General features: G+C 37.5%; 1 protein-coding gene across 1 annotated transcript; it reads right to left on the reverse strand.

Annotated features, from left to right (window-relative positions):
- Nucleotides 1–13,404: 13,404 nt before the first annotated feature.
- LOC147859904 (putative methyltransferase PMT23) lies at nt 13,405–19,482 on the reverse strand. The gene is made up of 9 exons (XM_087324133.1): nt 19,348–19,482; nt 16,350–17,223; nt 15,919–16,068; nt 15,417–15,687; nt 15,016–15,126; nt 14,750–14,924; nt 14,401–14,655; nt 14,111–14,305; nt 13,405–14,024 (listed from the first exon to the last, which is right to left on the reverse strand). The coding sequence occupies exons 2-9, from the start codon at nt 17,184–17,186 to the stop codon at nt 13,814–13,816; spliced, it is 2,205 nt and encodes a 734-aa protein (XP_087180259.1). The 5' UTR covers nt 17,187–17,223; nt 19,348–19,482; the 3' UTR covers nt 13,405–13,813.
- Nucleotides 19,483–19,735: the final 253 nt, after the last annotated feature.

The raw sequence follows: 19,735 nt of genomic DNA on the forward strand, positions 1-19,735 counted from the left end.
TCTTGAGGGATGTTTAGGGATTGCCGCTTCTGCCACAATAGTTGTAGAAAAGTTGATTGTCTTTATCAGCCTACATGCTACAGCCAGCTCAGTTGCCGCAATCAACCTCCCAACGTCCTCCATCACCCCGGTCTTCCTCGATGCAACGACGAACCAAGAACAGTTATTGCGCTATCGCGAATAGTCTAATCAGGGCTCCCATGCAACTAACTCAGATATCCCACCTATTTTGGACAGCGTAGTAGAGCTTCTATTGAGAAAAGGACAATTCGAAAATATGTGTAAGATGGACACATTACATCTTCTTTCCCGGAATGTGCAAGGCCTGGGTGGTCATGCTTTTCGCAAATGTAAAGGACTCTTAGGCTCAAATTTAGGTACTACTAATGTAGGTACTATTGATATTTTTTTTCTACAAGAGCATCACATGTGCACGGATAGGATTGGGAAGTATGGATCCATTTTACCAGGACGGTGGATTCATTTATGGTTTCTTGCCTTTGGCCCCACTGGCCTCTAGGCTGGATTATGCATTGCTCTTAAACACCATTTACAATCTATCATCATGTCAGTTGCTACTATTAATATGAATAAACATGCACAATTCCTTATTGTAAAAATAGGATCCTAGAAGGTTGACCTTATGAATCTCTATGCTCCTAATTTTGCGTTAGAAAGGGTAGGTTTATGGCTATCTCTTTTTTAATTATGCGAGTTTAGCATATTGTTGGTTGGTGGGAGAACACGTTTGCGTTCACAAGTGGAAGGATTGCGCATTCCACTTATAGATTCCTTTTATAATCTTGCGATTTTAGACTATTTTCAAAAACTTGATACACCAGTATCACATGTTTTAAATAGCATGTAAAAATTTGCTAGTTTTTTGAGATTTACAAGTTTCAAAATGATCATTTCTAAAATGGAATAGTTTTTCAATAAATGTTTAAATTTTGATGGTTTGTAGATATGAAATGTAGTTAACTTAAAGAAAATCACAATGGTCAACTCAAGGCACAAGTTAAGGTTAATGGTTTCACCATCTTGAGGAGATTAAGATTACATCTATTGTTAGACTTGAAAATGTTTTAACTATAAAAGGTAACATTGCAATCCTTAATGTCATCATCTATAAATTAATGCTCACTAACATCCATAAATTCACAACTCAAGAAATGTAGACAATATTCATAAACAATTTTGATAAATCCAAAACTCCTAAAATGTAGACGATATTCATAAACTGTCAAACTTTAGATGTGAACATTAATATATCAATTTGAACATAACACATAGTTATCAGGGTATCTACAATGTTATCGTGTTCTTCCTTATAAGAATTCCCCTTCAAAATTTGTGACGTAATGGCATTTGCAAAGTTCAGTTACCATCAACAGAATTATTAATGGTTTTCTGAATCTAATAAATGAAGCACATGTTTACCATAAGGTATTTTGTTGTGCAACATACATCTTTAAAAACCTCTTTTATTTGAAAAACAACAATAGTTTTAAACATGAACACGATATGTTGTATTGAGTTGATGTAAAAAATAGAGTTTTCATCATAATTCTATACAATATATTGAGTTCATGTTCAAAGTTTTTTTACCGAATTAAACAAAAATAATAAAAATTATAAATTAAGCTTGAGTTCATAGAAAAACTAGATTTTTCATCACAATTCGATATAATGTATCGAGTTCATGTTTAAAGTAATTTTTTCAAATTTTTAAATTTTTTATTTTCAATTTGTTTCAAAATTTTTTATTTTTTTTCAAATTTTTTGATTTATTTTTATTTTTTATGGAAAAAATAATAATTTAAAACATGAACTCGATACATTGTATCGACTTGTGATAAAAAGTCTGGTTTTTTCATCACCTATTAAAGCACAAAAAAACTTTCTAAGACAGTGACGAAATTAGTACTAAGAGAGAAATATTAGTACTAAGAAGAATAGAAGGTGTAGAACACTTGAGAAAAGAAGAGAGAGAGAGAGTGAGAGTGAGAGAGGGACTAAGTGGGAATGATGATGACAGCGATATATTATGTGAGAAGAATATACAATGAAGGCTAAGAGGCTTAAGTCTGGCGTTGAACCGATTTGGTTCGAAATAATGCCTTGTGGCTCCTTTGATAGTGTTCTAAGGCTTGCTAAAGTAGTTGAAAATGAAAATATTCTTTGTATTACAATGTATGGTTTAATGGTTAGGAACTTGACCCATGCAATGTTAGGTCATGGGTTCAAGTCTCACCTTACCATGACATGAAGAAAACTAACATTTTTAGATGAAAAAATCACGCTTTTAAACATGAACTCGATACGCCGTATCGAGTTCATGTAAAAAAGCAGCTTTTTTACATGATCGAGTTCATGTTTAAAAGCATGATTTTTTCGTGCAAAAGTATTAGTTTTGTTTCATGTCATGGTAAGGTAGGACTCGAACCCATGACCTTACGCTCATGGGTCCAACTCCTAACCATTAGACCATATATTGTAACACAAGATAAAATCATTTTTAGAAATATTATCAACACTAAGAATACTATATTAGCTTTTTAACATGAACTCGATACGCCGTATCGAGTTCATGTAAAAACGTTAGCTTTTCAACATGAACTCGATACGGCGTATCGAGTTCATGTTTAAAAGCGTGATTTGTTACATGAACTCGATACGGCGTATCGAGTTCATGTTTAAAAGCGTGATTTGTTACATGAACTCGATACGCCGTATCGAGTTCATGTAACAACTCGATACGGCGTATCGAGTTCATGTAAGATACGGCGTATCGAGTTCATGTTTAAAAGCGTGATTTGTTCATTTAAAAAAATTTAGCTATATTGAAATCATGATATGGTAGGACTTGAACCCATGACCTAATACTTCATGGGTCTAACTCTTGACCACTAGACCACTAGACCATACTTCATATTTCATGGGTCTAACTCTTGAAGTTTCTAAAATTATAAATAAAAATTCGAAAAAAAAATTGAAACAAATTAGAAAAAAATACTTTAAGCATGAACTCAATACATTATATTGAATTGTGATGACAATTATGGTTTTCTAGATGAACTCAAGCACAAATTATTATTATTATTATTTTTTAAATCTAGTAAAACAAACTTTGAGATTATTATATCGAATTGTGATGAAAATTATGGTTTTTTGGATGAACTCAGATGACAAGGAAACTTGCAAGAACTCAAGATGGGGATATTAATAGCTACACATGTAGATGGCCATGACCTAGGGTACCAATTCGGCATTGGTAAAGTTTTGGACGTGATGATGCATTAAACCTTTGTAATACATCTATGATTAACATTAATGAGGTGGATATCATTATGTATGACTTTACACACACAAAATTTGGATGTTTAAGGACAACAACGATATACATAATAAAAGAGATATTAGCAAGTCTAGAAGATATCTCAAATTGAAGGGGAAGAAGATTTACTGCACACAATTTGGTGAAGACAATGATTTGATTGGTACATTGGAAAATGAGGAGGAAGAGTCACGATTGTATATTATCTATAGTAGTGATTGTTATGAAAAGAATGATGATAGTCATGCAAATAACTCCCAAATGTATTTGTTGTACAACTATATGTAACAAATTTAGACAACATTTTATCGAATGGAATAAAAATGTTCATTGTTTTGAAGTATTGTACTTTCAATTTCCTTAAGATCTAAAAACTTATTAGCTGTCATTTTTCCTTAAAAATCCACAAGTTACTTTTCATATTTGACCCAAATTTGGCATTTTTCAATTTTACCAAATGGTGAAAATTTCAACTTTTTCATCAAGTTTTCGAGAACATGTGATACTAGTATCAAGATGTTTTGTGAAATGGCAAAAAAACCCCAAAATCAAACGGAATATTCCTTATCCTTCCACTTATGCGCAATCCTTCCACTTGTGAACGCGAACGTGTTGGAGGCAACTTTAATATGATTGAGGATGTTGTTGATAGAATGGGAGGTATAAGCACTACAATTTCAGGATGGGAAGCTAAGTGTTGTGACTACTTTTGTTTTGCCTATGGTTTGCTTGACTTATGGAAGGTGCATTCATTTTCACGTATACAAGAATCCCTTGAGTTTCTAGATCAGATGGGAGTATGGTTGCCACAAATTTGTCTTGACTAGATAGATTTTATGCTAGTAGAGTTTTTTGGAGGGGGGTGTAGAGACTCTTGAGTAGGAGAGAGAGAGAGGGAGAGAGAGAGAGGGAGAGGGAGAGAGGGAGAGAACACAAGAAATGGAAATGAGATTACATTATGAGGAAATAAGTTTACAAAGAGTAGGCTAAGGCTAAAGATTGGTGTTGAATCGAATGAGTTGTGATGAATGAATAGACACCTATTTATAGGTCCTTATGGAGTATTCTAGAATATTTTAGAATATTTATGATATTTATGATATTTATTATAATCATGGAATATCTTAGAATGTTCTAGAACACTCTAAATATCTTGTAATAACTAATAATATAGTTATTATAACTATACATCATATATGTTATTATAATGGTTAAAGGTCTAACATATATATAAAGACGTCTTGGGCTCGAATCCTTGTAAAGCAAAAATGTATGTATGTATGACATTATCCCCCTTTTTCGATGACAAGTTCCACGAGTCGAAAGACAAGATTTCGGACTTGGCTTATGGGGATATTTGTTGTGAAACACGACAACCATTTTGGAGGCATTAGCAAGATTCTCGAGAGGTTCCCATGTTTGATCATTAGGTGTATAACCTGACCAGTCAACCAAATAATACAGTTTGTTGTGAACGATCTTGGAGTCGAGAATGATAGCAACTTCATATTCGGAGCCATCTGAAACTTTGATTGGAGGTGGGGGAGATGTAAGAAGGCCTGGAATAGAGTTGGTTGTGTACGACTCCAAAAGTGAAACATGGAAGACCGGGTGAAGATGCATATGAGGGGGAAGATCAAGGTGAAATGCCACATCATTGATCTTACCAGATATCACATATGGGCCAAAACGTTGATAATCCAATTTGCAGCAAGGTCAGGTTGTTTTAATGCGACCTTGTAAAAGCCATACTCAATCTCCCACTTGAAACGTAGTTGATGAATCATGTCGATGATGGTCGTCAACCTTCTTTTGAGTGTTTTGAGCATCACATAAATGGTGCAAAAGAATATCTTGAACTTCTTGGAGTCGGGTGAGCCGATCTTCAGTAGCTGGGTTTGTCAGGAGTTTGAAGATGTTCAAGCATAGTACAATGAGGATGATACCCATTGTTTGCAAAAAATGGGGAATATCCAGTAGAAGAATGTTCTGAGTTGTTGTATGCAAATTCCGCCAAATGTAATAGATCAACCCAATCATCTTGTTGATAGTTGACAAAACAACAAAGATATTGTTCTACTGTTTGGTTGGTGCTCTCACTCTGCCCGTTAGTTTCTGGATGGTAGCCAGAAGAGAGTTTGCAAGAAGTATGTAAGAGTTTGAACATGTGCCGCCAAATTTTTGAGATGAATTGGGGACCCTAATCACTAATAATATCATCGGGAAGACCATGATGCCAAAACACCTCTCGCATGAGTAACTCGACTGTCTCTTGGCTCGTAATGGCCTTTATGCAAGGAAGAAAATGTGCCAACTTGGTAAAACGATCTACTACCGTGAGAATAGAATCAAAACCCTTGGAAGGGGGTAGATCTGTAATGAAGTCCAATGAAATAGATTTCCATGAACTCTCAAGAATAGGCATTGGTTGTAATAAGCCATATGGATGATGTCAAGGTTTTTTGGATCGGCAACATGTATCACAACTACGAACATAATCCGTAACAAAATGGCGAAGTCGTGACCACCAATACCTTCGAGAAATTAACGCCAAAGTCTTGTGGATGCCGAAATGTCCAAGCATTGCTGTGTCATGATATTGTTGCAAGACTTGGAGTCGAGAAGGACCATCAGGCACATATAAGAGATTTTGTCAAAAAAGTAAACCATCATGCCAATTGAACTGGTTGTAGTCTTGACGAGGATTTTGATATTGTGAACAAGAAGCTCGATCTGGGATAATATGGTTCAAAATGTCTTGGGCGAATTCATCAGCCTCAATATGATCCCGAATGGAGTCCAGAAGACTTGAATCCCCGGGTGTGTCTATAGCATGAAATGCCATTAGTCGTAGACGGTCAGGACCCAAGAGGATTTGCTTCTGACTTTCAAATGTGGCCTCTCCTAGTTGAAGTTCCATATACGAACGTCGAGATAAAGCATCCGCTTTTCCTTGTTGCATCCCAGGGCGATATAGAATTATGAAATCAAAACAAGTTAAGAATTGTACCCAACGAGCTTGTCGACGACTCATGACTCGAGCACTTTGGAAGTACGTTAGATTTTTGTGATCATTATAGACAATGATTTGTTGAGACGAACCCTCCAAAAAATGATGCCATTGTTGAAAAGAATCCACAATGGCAAGAAGCTCTTTATCATGAATCTCATTGTTGATTTCTGCAACTTCGAATTTCCGTGAATGAAAAGCCACATGGTGCAGTTGGCCATCATTGCTAGTCTAGGATAATACGTTGTCGTCAAGATCCGTCACTAGGCGCGGATCGCGAGGCGGAACCGTCGAGGTTCTGGACTGGAAGGACTCGAAGTTTGCACAAGCTTTGGCGGGAAAGGAATTAAGATAGATTGAAAGAGAGAGAGATTGAGATAAGATAGAACGCTTGAATTTAGATTGAGAGAGAGATTAAGAACTCTTGACTTTAGATTTCAAGAACAAGGTATATCATCAAAAAGATAACGAATTTTTATCTTAATATTAATTTTGATTTAAAGTACAAAGCTTTCTTTTTTTTCCCAGAAAAAATCCCCCATTGATCTTTTTCATTCCCTCTTTTATAGATGCCCTCATGCATTTGAGGGTTAAAGACATGTATAAAATGCATGTTTGCCATTTGGCGCCCATGTATTACATGTGGTGCATGATAACCACATCACTCATTTTAGCTCTCATGTATGAGAATTTACATGTAAAGTTACAATGATAAAAATATTATTTCAAGAAATTGTCTTTGCTTAGTGGTAAGCCTATAGACTCTCAACTTGGAGGTGCAATGTTCAAATCCATACTTGCACTCCTTGTGTGTGTATATATATGTGTATACATATATTTATTCATTTATTTATATATCTATCCGGTCGCCGGTTACCGGATGACGCCAGTTACAGGTGGCCGTCGATCGTCGGATGTTGGATACCGATACCGTCGGATCACCGGTTACCGTCTAGTTCTGTTTTGGTTGGCCAAAACCTTTACGAGTGGCTAGGCCAGTTCAATAGTAAAGTGCATCTATTCAAGATCTTCGTCTTTTGTACTAAGATATTAAACTTACTTAGAATTAGTATATTCACTATTATTATTTTATATGATTGACACTTGATTTCCTAAGTCTTATGTGATTTTCACACCATTGCCGAAATCTTCACAACAACGCTTCCTAGTGCGAAGTCGGATGCATTAGCTTCGAGTATAAAGCGCTTCAATGGATCAACATGCATCAAAATTGGTGCGGATGTAAATGCTTGCTTTAATCCTTAAAATGCAGAGTTTGCATTTATACTCCACACAAATGGTCGATTCTTTTGTGTCAGTTGAGTGAGGGGCAATACGATTTTTGAATAATCTTTTATGAACATGCGATAAAAATTTGTGAACCCCAAAAAACATTGTACATCTCGCATAGACTAGTGTTTGCCAATTCAAAAATATTTGAATCTTTGCTGGATCCATAGAGATGCCATGTGAAGAGACTATGTACCCCAAAAGTTCCACTTGACGCTGGTTGAAACTGCACTTCTCCAATTTTGCACAGAGACCATATTCACGCAACCGTTGCAAAGCTTGTCGAACGTGTATATCATGATCCTCTTGAGTTTTTGAGTAGATCAAGATATCATGTTGTCGACTGTTTGAACCGAATGAGTTGTGATGAATGAATAGACACATATTTATAGGTCCTTATGGAGTATTCTAGAATGTTCTAGAATATTTATGATATTTAATATAATCATGGAATATCCTAGAATGTTCTAGAACACTCTAAATATCTTGTAATAACTAATAATATATTTATTATAACTATACATCATATATGTTATTATAATGGTTAAAGGTTTAACATATAAACCAAGACGTCTTGGGCTCGAATCCTTGTAAGGCCAAAATGTATGTCTTCATGACAGGGGGTGGATCTATAGGAACTATTTCGGGACCAACAATCTCTGACAACAACCCTCTGAAGTTACATGTTACCTTTACTAAGGGGCGATATTCTAAGCAATTTTGTATCCCTCTTGCATTCCTATTGGAAAGGTATCCAACTTCATCTATGCTATGTTGTGATTTGCAACAAGTAAAAAGCAGTTTAAGGGAAAAACATGAGGCACGCTTGAGGTTCTTTTACTATCGTAATGTTGTTGGTTGGTCGCGAAGGCAGGATCGGGTCAATAAGGAATTATTTGATCAGTTTAAACGAAAAATGAGACCTCTTTCTATTACTCTTTGAAGTGGCTTGATGGATCCTATACATCAAATGACTCTGAGATGCGATGTATAGTCTTAGATTATTATCATCAATTATTGATGGTTGAATCTTTTACGACAGATGTAATGGCCTCTCAGTTATTGCAACCATTTACATCTCAGGAGGTTTTGGCTGCAGCTAAATCCTTAGGTAAGGATGTTTGTTCAAGAAAAGATGGAATAGGAATTGGCTTCTATTTGCATTATTGGGATTTTCTTGGTCCTCTCCTTACTAGAGTAGTTAATTTAATATTCTCAAGTGGTAATATGCCTGCGGAATGGACGGAAGGAATCATATATCTTATTCCTAAGTCGGATGCTCAATGTGATGAAGTCTCCAAGTGGCAGCCAATAACATTGCTTAATGACGTGTATAAGATTGTGGCAAAAGTTATTGCTATTAGAGTATGATATGTATTGCCGTCTATTATTCATGATACACAATTTGGCTTTCTACAAGATAGAAGTATTTTTTATAATATCTTTTTGTTGTGGGAAATGGTTGCATTAGCTCAGTAAAATAAAAAACAACTTGCAATATTAATGCTTGACTTTGAAAAGGCATATGATAAAGTGGATTGGGACTTTCTTGAGGCAGTACTGTCAATATTAGGTTTTCCCGCTGCATGGATAAAAGGTGTTTTTGCCCTTTACAGGCATGCTTCTAGTTTAGTTTTGTTCGTTGGAGAATATGGGTCACTATTTCCTATCTCCAAGTCTGTTAGGCAAGGATGCCCTCTTGCCCCATTTCTTTTTATCTTATTTGGGGAAGCTTTGTCCTCCTACCTAAGATCGTCTATGACTGGTATCAAAGGCATAACATTACCGATTACGCAGTCCACTGTAGTGGATGTTGAGTTTGCAGATGATACAAACCTCTATGTTGACATGGAGATTGGTAATCTTGGCTAGGTACAAAATGCTTTGCAAGTTTTCTCGGATGCTACAGGTGCATCACTTAACTGGAATAAGTTCGTCGGCCTTTGGGTGCGTGCAAAAACTCACCTTACGTGCTATCTAGGTCCACCTTTCCGATGACTTCACCATGGTGAACTAGTTCGATATTTGGGAAGTATGGTTGGAATAGATTTAAGGCTAGAGGCAATGCTATCTCCATTACTATTATCAATAAGTTGCAAGGATCAGAAGCTTGGAAATAAATATTTCAAAATCAGCTAATGCAGTTAACTCCTAAGACAGGAGGAGCGTGGTCACTCTTAGATCTAAAATGGTTGTTCTTGAATGATATGCAAATGCCAAGGCAAGATCTTGCATCCAATAGATTTTTGCTAGGAATCATAAGAGCAAGGGATGTGATTTAATCATTTTTGCTTAAGGGCAAGCCTTCTACATGGGATGCATTACTTAATCAGCCTTTTCTTACCAATTCTCTATTTTGGGATCATGCAAGAAAAGTGTTGGGCTTGCGAACTCGCCTTGCCTGGGGTAAATTGGATAATGGGTCACCTGCATCTGTAAGAACTTGGACTCAATTTCAGCAAATGCCACAAGAAGATTGTCTTGCACATCTACAATCAGTTCATGGTGCCAAGATAAGGACTGCTAGCATATCAACAACATGTTCTGGATCCATGTAGGAACATCTATGGTTTGGATGCTTCACAAATGTTACATTGATGGTTGTTAAGGGTGTTTCAACTAACGGGTGTGCTTCTTATTTTGAGGTCCTAGACAACAATAGATTGCAATCTTATACCTTTGATTGCAGTTATCTACATGACTTGCGAAGTGCTCCACTCAAAGTGGTTGCTAAAATTGGAAATAAATGGATGCTTAATCCTTATCCTTCAATTGATCATATGTGTGATATCATGTGGTTATACGCAAAAGACCCTGTTGCAAGATTAACATGGGATCCGAGGGGTTGGTTTTGGCCACACTCCTTGGGGGAAAAGATCGTAAAGATCCCCTTCCTTCAGTACTTAGTAAAACTTGGAAGATCATTACTGCTCTTGCGAAATGTAACGATACCAATAGCTTAGAAACATTGGACCAACTGGGGTGTCTCAACTTTGCATTTGAAAACCTACTGGAGATGGATCTTGTCATTTAAGGGCCAACAAAATTTATTCTCTTTTGATGGCTATTAGTGCATATGGCATTACCAATTGGTCATTCATTGAAAGGGAGCGTAGCACCCAATTTGCGACAATGTGGCTTTTGTCATGAATCTCAGGAGACTACCAAGCATGTCCTATGGTCTTGTCCCTTTGCTCAACAAGTATGGAATAAAGTCTTGTCTTTATTCCTAACAATCAATGTCGGTTGCCTATTCTCATGGGGATCAACGATGTGGGGAGTGTTACATTCCAACTTGATGTTGTATGAGGCAAACGATGTTCATGAGGCAATGACAGTACATAATAAAATATTGATATTAGTTAGTTCCTTTTAGCAACCTCGAAAGCATGTGCAATCTGTCTAGATTTGGAGGACGATGACCACAATAATGTTATGGACTTTATGGAAATGTTGATGTAACCGACTTTACGATGCAACAGACATTCGTCTCTAAGATGTGTTGCTTGAGATATGGGGAGGACTTGTTGGCAGTAGTCCATGGCTAGTACGATAATATGCATGGTTCCCTAGAGGCTATGAACAAGAGAAGGAAAAAGCTTCTTCACTTATGGAAAAAGTTGCCCCTATTTACAATGTCAACTCAAGAGCCTCAATGGCACTATCGACTTCCATGGACTCTTTCTTGAATATCAACAAATTCCAACACCTTCTACAAAGTTCAATATTTGGTCATAGGATTATTTTACATCATTGTACATAAAAAGTTGTAGCCTTCTGGGCAGACAAGTTCAAGTTGTAGCCTTGGGACGTTTTTTCTTAATATTATTGAAGAAAATCTTAATAAATAAATAAACTAAGACTTGTGTTTTAGGTGTTACGATGAGATTAGATTAAATGGTTATCCTAATAAGTAATGAGACATTTACGAAGTTAAGGGAAACATAAGTTGTACCTTAAGTTTATTAGATGTTAAAAACTCATAAAATATCTTTTATAACTTTTGTGATACCCTTGGGCCTTTTCAAATTATACTATGAGTTGCTCTATTCCTACCACTTTTCCTAATGCTACAGTTATTCCCTCATTTCTAACCATTGTTCAAGTGCATGGAAATTGTTAGCGAGTGGAAGTTATGTCAAGACTTTGACATGAAGAACCTCGAAAGGGTGAAGCATATCTTGAGTATGTGAATTGCTTGAAGAATAATTATATTCACTTGGCCTAGAGGCATTTCCTCCAAAGGGCCCAACATGACTCATACCTTGGACTTTGCACTTTTAAGGGTCACAATTGAATTTTGTTAAGTATATACTGAACATCTCACATGCAATACTCTCTTTGTTTTTAGTAACACTTTTATTACTAGTGGGAAACCTCAAAGTGAGGTAAAAACCCACAAAGAATAAAGAGAAATATACAATTGTCGATTAGACACTAAAGAGCTTAGAAGCACTCAAAGTAAAGATTGTAAATTTGCAGTGTGATCTCTCTAAGTTGCAGACAATCAAATAGAGATTGCCTGATGGATTACTTAAAGAAGCTAACTTCATGCGGTTGGTTTCGATCAAAGACCTTATTATTGTGGGCCGTCCAAATGGTCCAGAGAGAAAATAGGCATTATTGGATAGGGCGCACAGAATTTGTCCAAATAGTCCAAAGTGTTTCCCAAACCTTCGGCCAAGAAATTTGTGATAAAGAGATGCACTTAGTCTTTGTACAAATGTTGTAGTGAATGAGCAAGTCCATAATAAGTGTGGGATTGTTTCCAATAGTCCACCACATCTTGCACAATGCGACGAGGCTATCGATCGATTTTGAAGATTCAACCCAGTAGGGAGCACACCCAATAGGCATCTCCATTGGAATACCCATTGCTTAAGTGGAAGACCAGAGCTCCATAAGCTTGTACACCTATTTTTCCACCAGGATTATGTTTTGTGTAGGTTCCATAATACTCTAATGTAGGTATACACGCAAGTCTCCTAATAGAAGTATTGTAGTAGATACAACGAGAGCTAATATTGTAAATGAGATATAAAGGTAATATATACAAGCCTTCATATCCTCCTAAGTGTGCAAGAGGTATAGTTGTAATTTAATTAAATAAAGGATGAAGTATAAAAACTATAAACATTTTTGTAAGGGTTCTCCCCATTTGAGTTATGATTCTTAACCAATTATCAAGAGGCTATGAAAAATACTTAGTAAGAACTGCTTGGAAAATAATCAAGAAACATAGGGCGCAATGTAATGGGAAAACTCAAGAAGAGAGATTCACAACTAGCATTGAATCCAAACAACTTGATCAATGCTCAAAGACTCATGTACATATTATGGCCTATTCTGTGGAATAATTTTAGAACAATCTAGATGCCGTCGTGTTCTATATTAGACACATTTCTTGTCTCTTTGGTGGGCCTCAATTCCGTGATTAGGTAGCACCACACATGTAACCCTTTTGGTTTTGGATTTTATTGATTAAGGCTTGGATTAGAAGTTGGAGGTGAGAGAAAGGGTGGGTGTATGAATGAGGTTGGAGAGGGCAAAATGTGTAGTTGTATGAGATTCCACAATTAGGATGGGTAATGTTGTGAAGGTGATGAATTATGTAAGCAGTATACTAAGCTTTTCATTTACCGGCAAATAGATTGATGAAGACCATACCACATTAAATAAATTTTGGTTTTTGTAGGAAATCAAGGTTAGATTACAGAAAAGACGGTCCTTAATACACATGAAGAAGAACAATTCATATCACGATTAGTTCAGCAACATGTAATTTTTATTACGTTACGTAAATAAGAGAAAATTTAAACGTAACTGCTTCCTTAGATATACATCGTAGAAAAAAAAGGAAATGTTGACATTACACTCTTCTTAGAGCCGTGTAATTTCAACAGACTGACCACAAATCATGAAAGAATATAGCTAAGAGAAGAGGGAAAAAAATATTCTAGGATGTCTTGTCACAAAAAATTCGTTGAGGAACTGGGATGAGAGAGACTGATACGAGTTGGCCTCCAGTTTTGAGGTTACAATAAGCAGATCTGCAGTCCTCTATATATTTATTGTGACCTAACAATGAATGGTATTTAGTCATCCATGTCCTAGAGAGGAAAGGATGAATAGGGGGCAGGATGGGATGGGGGATGGGATGGGGGATGGGGAAGATCTTAAAAAATGGCCGACTCGGGTCTCCAATCTGTCTTCTGCACCGCGATAAGTGCTTCTGTTGATTTAGAGAAAGTCATCCGAACATCCCAATGGAGCGATTCAATCAAGGCTTGCACTTCACTCATGCTATCCACCGATTCACGTACAATCAACCATCCACCGGGCCTCAATAAACGATCCATTTCAGCAATGACAACCTTAACATTGCACCTGCAAAAAGATAGGCTATCTATACTTAGCTTTTCTACAAGATGGGTTTACCTCTTTTACATTAAATGCAAGTCAACCTCTTTTACCTCTTCGTCAACCTGCTGAATAGATGGTCTGCATGAAGAAGATCGTAAGTACGAGGATATGAGCTGAAAGATTCACACCAATCATGATAGATTCCAAAGAGCCCTCGATCAAATATCACAGGCAATGTCTTCGGTGCATCAAACAGTACTACATTCATCACCCAGACTGGTTGGGACACAAGAGCAGCTGCGAATCTGTATATCAATAGAGAAATAAATTGTGTAAGCTTTGGTAAAGCTTATCAAACCATGCACTTCATTGTCCAAGGTAGCATTCAAAATGTGTTTACCCTCCATAAACTGCCCTCGTATCCATCACATTCCTAATATTCTGCCATTCAATACCAAGACCTTGAAGGTACGACTTTTTTACAATACGCTCCCAACGTTCTGTGTCCGATTGGAAATCGGATACCCCATTCTGCCTTGCAGCCAGCCATGCTGGTGCTTCCAAAAGTCGTTGAGGCCACTTTTGAGGCCATTCAGCACCGTGGGCATTTGACTCGGCAGGTATCTTATGAAGGCAAGCAGTCATTGGAGTATACCTATGTCAACATGTACCACAAATCACCAATCATAAGCAAATATTGCTGAACCATGAAGAGGAAACTAGTTGCTTGAATTGGCAAGAACGTATACCATGCATCATCTGGTTTATCATCATCTTCACACATGGGAGGAAAATCTTTTTCCCTTTTCTCATAGCAATCATTGGTGGTAGGCTTCTGAAAAATAGCAGCTCCAATCCCTGTGGAAGGATCGACAAACTTTGCAACGAGTCTCCAGCACATAGCAATTGTCATTGCTCTTGTGTCTGCAATGATTGCATCCAAAAGAATTTAAGAGTCTCATTCTAAGCCATAAAAAATGTAGAATCGTGCTTAATGCGCTTTTGAGAGTGTGACCTTTCCAGATCTGGACGTCTTCCTCATCATCCCAATAAACTGGCGTGGCCGACCAGACGAAATATCCACCAGGCCTCAAAACACGGTTTAGCTCCAAAAGGAGTTTGCCACCTATAGAAATGATTATCAAAAGAAAGGCTTAATCCAGAGATATTGCAAGTCTATCCACACAAAGAGAAGAGAATGATCCAAGAAGGAATTTGGCAAGCTACCATATCCTTGGGCTCAACAAACGTCATGCAGTGTAATTCAAATTGATACCAAGAACGTGCCATACATCAACTTACAACATTATTGACGGTATCAAATGTAGCATACATACACATCACATCAATTCAAGACATTCATGCTACTTAATATGTTGCAGAATACATTGCAGAATTAAATTGCCGTAGACATACCTTCAATATGCCAGGGCACTCTACACCGTGCACAATGGACAGCATCATAAACATTGCTTGGAAATACAAGTCGTTGGGTACCCATAACAGAAGATATCGCGGGAATTCCCCGTTCAAGAGCAAACTGAACTTGTGCTTCGTGTTCATCTTTTGGAGCAAATGACATGGTAAGCACATCCCTATCAAACATATATCCACCGAAACTTGCAACTCCACATCCGACATCCAAAAGAACACGAGTGCGCTTTCCCCATCTGATCTTTGAAAATTTCTGGTTTCAAGGAAAATTTGTTGTGTGAAACAGCAGAAATAAACATGAGCTTGCAAACTCTAATCACAACGTCCATCTTAACAGAATGGGATAAACTATATGAGTATTATCCTTAAAACACTTTAAATTATGCGACTATCAAAGACTAAATTTTTGTCTATAGCTTTCTTTCAATCAATTTCAAACAGATGCTGGCATTTTTTGTATGAATAGATCTATGAAATATCGCACCTCCTCCACATAGTCAATGTAATGGAGGGCACCATGTTTAAATTGAGTTCCTCCTCCAGGAAAAATGAGTCGATCATTGGACTTCTTCACCCACTGCTGATCTTTCTTATATGATACTAGTCCAGTATGAGGAACATTTTTATACCAAACCTGAATTGGAGAACAAGGCATTCATAATGGCTGTTAGTGAGTTGGACAATGAATAATATAATGAAATGTAAATCACGTTACATCTTTGAGATATGAAGCCCATACAGCAAATAGAGTATATGCAGGTATTAATCGCAAAACACATCCAGTAATTCAGTTAGTGTGCAGCATAAAGAAAAACCTCATTTAGATCACCTTACATTTTGAAGTAAGAATCAGATCACTGAGTCCAGCATGAAATGCATTACAACAATATATTAGCAATAAGTTTGGATATGCACCTCATTTCTACTGAGAGGCCACGTTATTGGTGTACGATAACCTTCCGGAAGAGGAACCAAGCATTCTGGTGCTGGATCAGGGCAATGTCTCTCCCGATGCTCATAATGCTTAGTACTGTGGAGCGCTTTTATTGCCTTTGTATTATCCAGACAAGGAATGTAGTCAACTCCAGCATTTGTATCACACAAGGTCCATTCAATCTTCTGCTTACTCGAGGTTTTCAAACTTTCGTCTGCATCATTGACACTATTATCCTCTGAACCATAGTCTGAGGTCTCCTTAGAGTTTCTCTTCTTTTGTGTTACATCAGTATCATCATCATACTTTGGAGATTCCGAAGTTTCTTTCGCTTTTATTATCAGTTCATCCTCATCTTTTTGAGACACGGGTTTTGACTCAGCTTCTGGTTCCAAATCTTCTGATACTTCTTCCTCTCTTGATATTTTGGCAGGATTTTGCTTCTCTAGGAAAGAGTCAGGTTCTGGTTCCGGTTCTGATTCTGATTCCTCAGATACTTCCTCCTCTTTCGACGCTTTGGAAGGCTTTGTTTCCTCGGGTTCATTCTTTGGGGTTTCCTCTGGTTTCTCCTCGGATTCCAATGTCGGGTCACCAGCACTCTCTTCAAAACTCTCATTAATATCGTTGTTACGGACCTTAATCTCAGGCTTTCCTTCTACTTCCACATCAATCTCATTGCTTTCAGAGAATTGAGACTCAGAGGGAGAGCTCAATACCCATGCACCAATTAGACATAATCCAACAAAGACCACAGCTGTAACCATAACATAAAATGTTGGCACGCGCTTTTCTTGTCGGAAATTCTTCCCAGAGGCCATGTTGATTAAATGCTTCTATGTGGCACAAGTCAATTAACTGTAGCATAAAAAAAAACAATATCATCACACGATCCAGAACACATATTTGAGTACAGAATTCAAGAGCTAAAGAATATGTGAGCTCATCTTGCCAGAGAGAAATGAGAACTACAGACTCTTTTGTGCGTATGTGTGTATTATATAAACACACAGACACACACAATAGGTTGCAACTATGGTGAACAAAACCACCATAAGTTGCTAGACCATTGCCTTGTATACAATATTACAAGTACAAATAATATTCCCAGATGTAGCTGCATCCAGGCTTTCAGAGCCAAGTTAGCTTTAAGAGCATTTCTGCATTAATCTTCGTTCAGGATGAGGAAAGCAAGCTTGCGCCAAGAAAATTCTAGATATCATGCAGATCTGCAAATTCCTGGCCGATACAATGATATACAGTACTTCTAGGAGACAGAGGAGCTAAGTCAATACTTTATGCATTTAGCATTAAATGCAAGCTTGCGCCAGCAAAATTCTAGATATCATGCAGATCTGCAAATTCATGGCAGATACAATGATATACAGTACATCTGGAGAACATAAGAACAAAGTCGTTACTTTATACATTTAGCTTCAAATGCAAGGAGCTTGTCTAAAGAAGTGATTCCTATCTCTGGGACAAGTAGCTTTCCAAAGAGATAACGTTCGTCATCACAGCAAAGAATGAAAGAAAACAGCATATGATTTTTTTAATGACAAATAACGAGGCACTAGACATAACTTACAAGGGGATCCATGCAGGCTTTCAAAACTAAGTCAAATAAGCATAATTCTTTTCATTAAACTTCAGTATAAGAAGTTAAAGTTGGTCCATAGAACTTCTGAATATCCTGCAGATCTACAAATTTCTGCAACAGCTGAATATATTTTGAATACAAGAAATGTGTACAACGCATTACTTCAAGCTTTCGGCATTGAGGTAAGGTGCATGAGAACAAAGGTTATCCGAGAACATCTGAATAGCAAGTAGATCTACAAGTTTCGGCAATGAATACACTCGCAGCACAATGCGTATGTAAAGCTTCCAGATCTGGTGTAAGGTGATGTGAGTGCCAGACATCCTAAAGAGACAAAAGATGATCTAAAAATAGGATTAGCTAAGCATAATTCTTCATTGAGTTTCTCTACATGAGAACAAAGCAGGTCCGAGAACATTATGCCATGTTTAGATCTACAAATTTCAGGAACACAATTGCATCAAAGTCCAATAAATACACTCAATGCACAAGAGAGGTGCACCAGGCATTGCCTTTAGCTGTGAACTTCAAAGAATGGTAGCTCATAGTACGGAAGGTGGCAAAGGCTTTTCCAAGCTACCTGAGAAGACTAAAAGAGAGACCAAACTAGAACCAACTAAGAACAATTCTTCATATAGTTTTAATGCACAAAACAAAGCATGTTTAAGAGACTTCTGGACATCATGTCTAGATCTACTCGGAACAGAAGAAAGGCGTATGAGTCATTGCTTTAATATTTCACATTCAAAGGAATGTAGCTCAAAGTACGTGAAAATGCAGAATCGTTTCCATGAAACCTGAGAGTGCTATAGGGGATCTAATGAGAACAGGTTGCTATGAGCACGTGAGAGTACCAAATATTTTCCACGAAACGTGAGAAGGCTAAACATGTATAGGTGGCTCGACGCCATACATCAGAGCACCAAAGGTAATTCCTCGGAAATCCAAGAAAGGTAAAGAAGATCTGATGCGAATGAAGAAAGAAACAGGTGACCAAAGGAAGAGGAAAGAAAGGCTACGCAGTAGTTGCACGGACAAGATCGCATTTTTCCAATGAAGAAAGCGCATGAGTTATTACGGCAAGCACTGCTCAAAGAAAGAAAGCGCGTACAAGAGACAAATGCGATGTCTCTCCAGCTATGGTGATGCTTTGCCTGATCGAAAGGGATATGAGAAGCAAAAATACCAGCACAGAAAATCGAAGTGCAAGAAGTTAACGTCACGCCACGGTAGCGTCCCAATGTGTGAGAAATGCAAGAAGAAAATAGGAAGGAAGGAAGGAGAGAATGTGATGTGACAGGGTGTGGGAGTACACAAGCAGGAGAAGGAGGAGGAGAAGCAGAAGTCGCCATAGCTAGCCAAGGCGGTGGAGAAATGCGTACCTTCAGATTGCAGGGGTCGAGAGGATCTGCACGAGAGTGTGGTGGGAAGAAGCTCAAAGGCGGGAAGAAGAAGAAGAAGAAGGCACCATTGGCGAGAAGGTCTGGCCTAGAAATGCTGGCCCCCAGAGTGGGAAGAGACTCTGTGCTTGAGATGAGATCGGGATCTGAGTGAGAAATGCAGAGATGGAGATGGTGATGGAGATAGAGATGGAGAAGCTCCCCCACCTCCCTGTTATTTGTCTTTTTGTTGTTGTTGCTCTTTTTTTAATAGTGTAATAGTGGAGAGAAAAAAGATTGAATCGAGATAATAATAAAAAAGTGTCGCTAAATATAGCGCAGATCTAGCGGTACTACTACCAATACATACATCTCCTTCTTCTTCTTTTTC

This window comes from Azolla caroliniana, unplaced genomic scaffold (assembly GCF_043228905.1).
Source record: "Azolla caroliniana isolate FFs.n. ecotype wild unplaced genomic scaffold, voAzoCaro1.0.p SCAF_9, whole genome shotgun sequence".
Taxonomy (NCBI): Eukaryota; Viridiplantae; Streptophyta; class Polypodiopsida; order Salviniales; family Salviniaceae; genus Azolla; species Azolla caroliniana.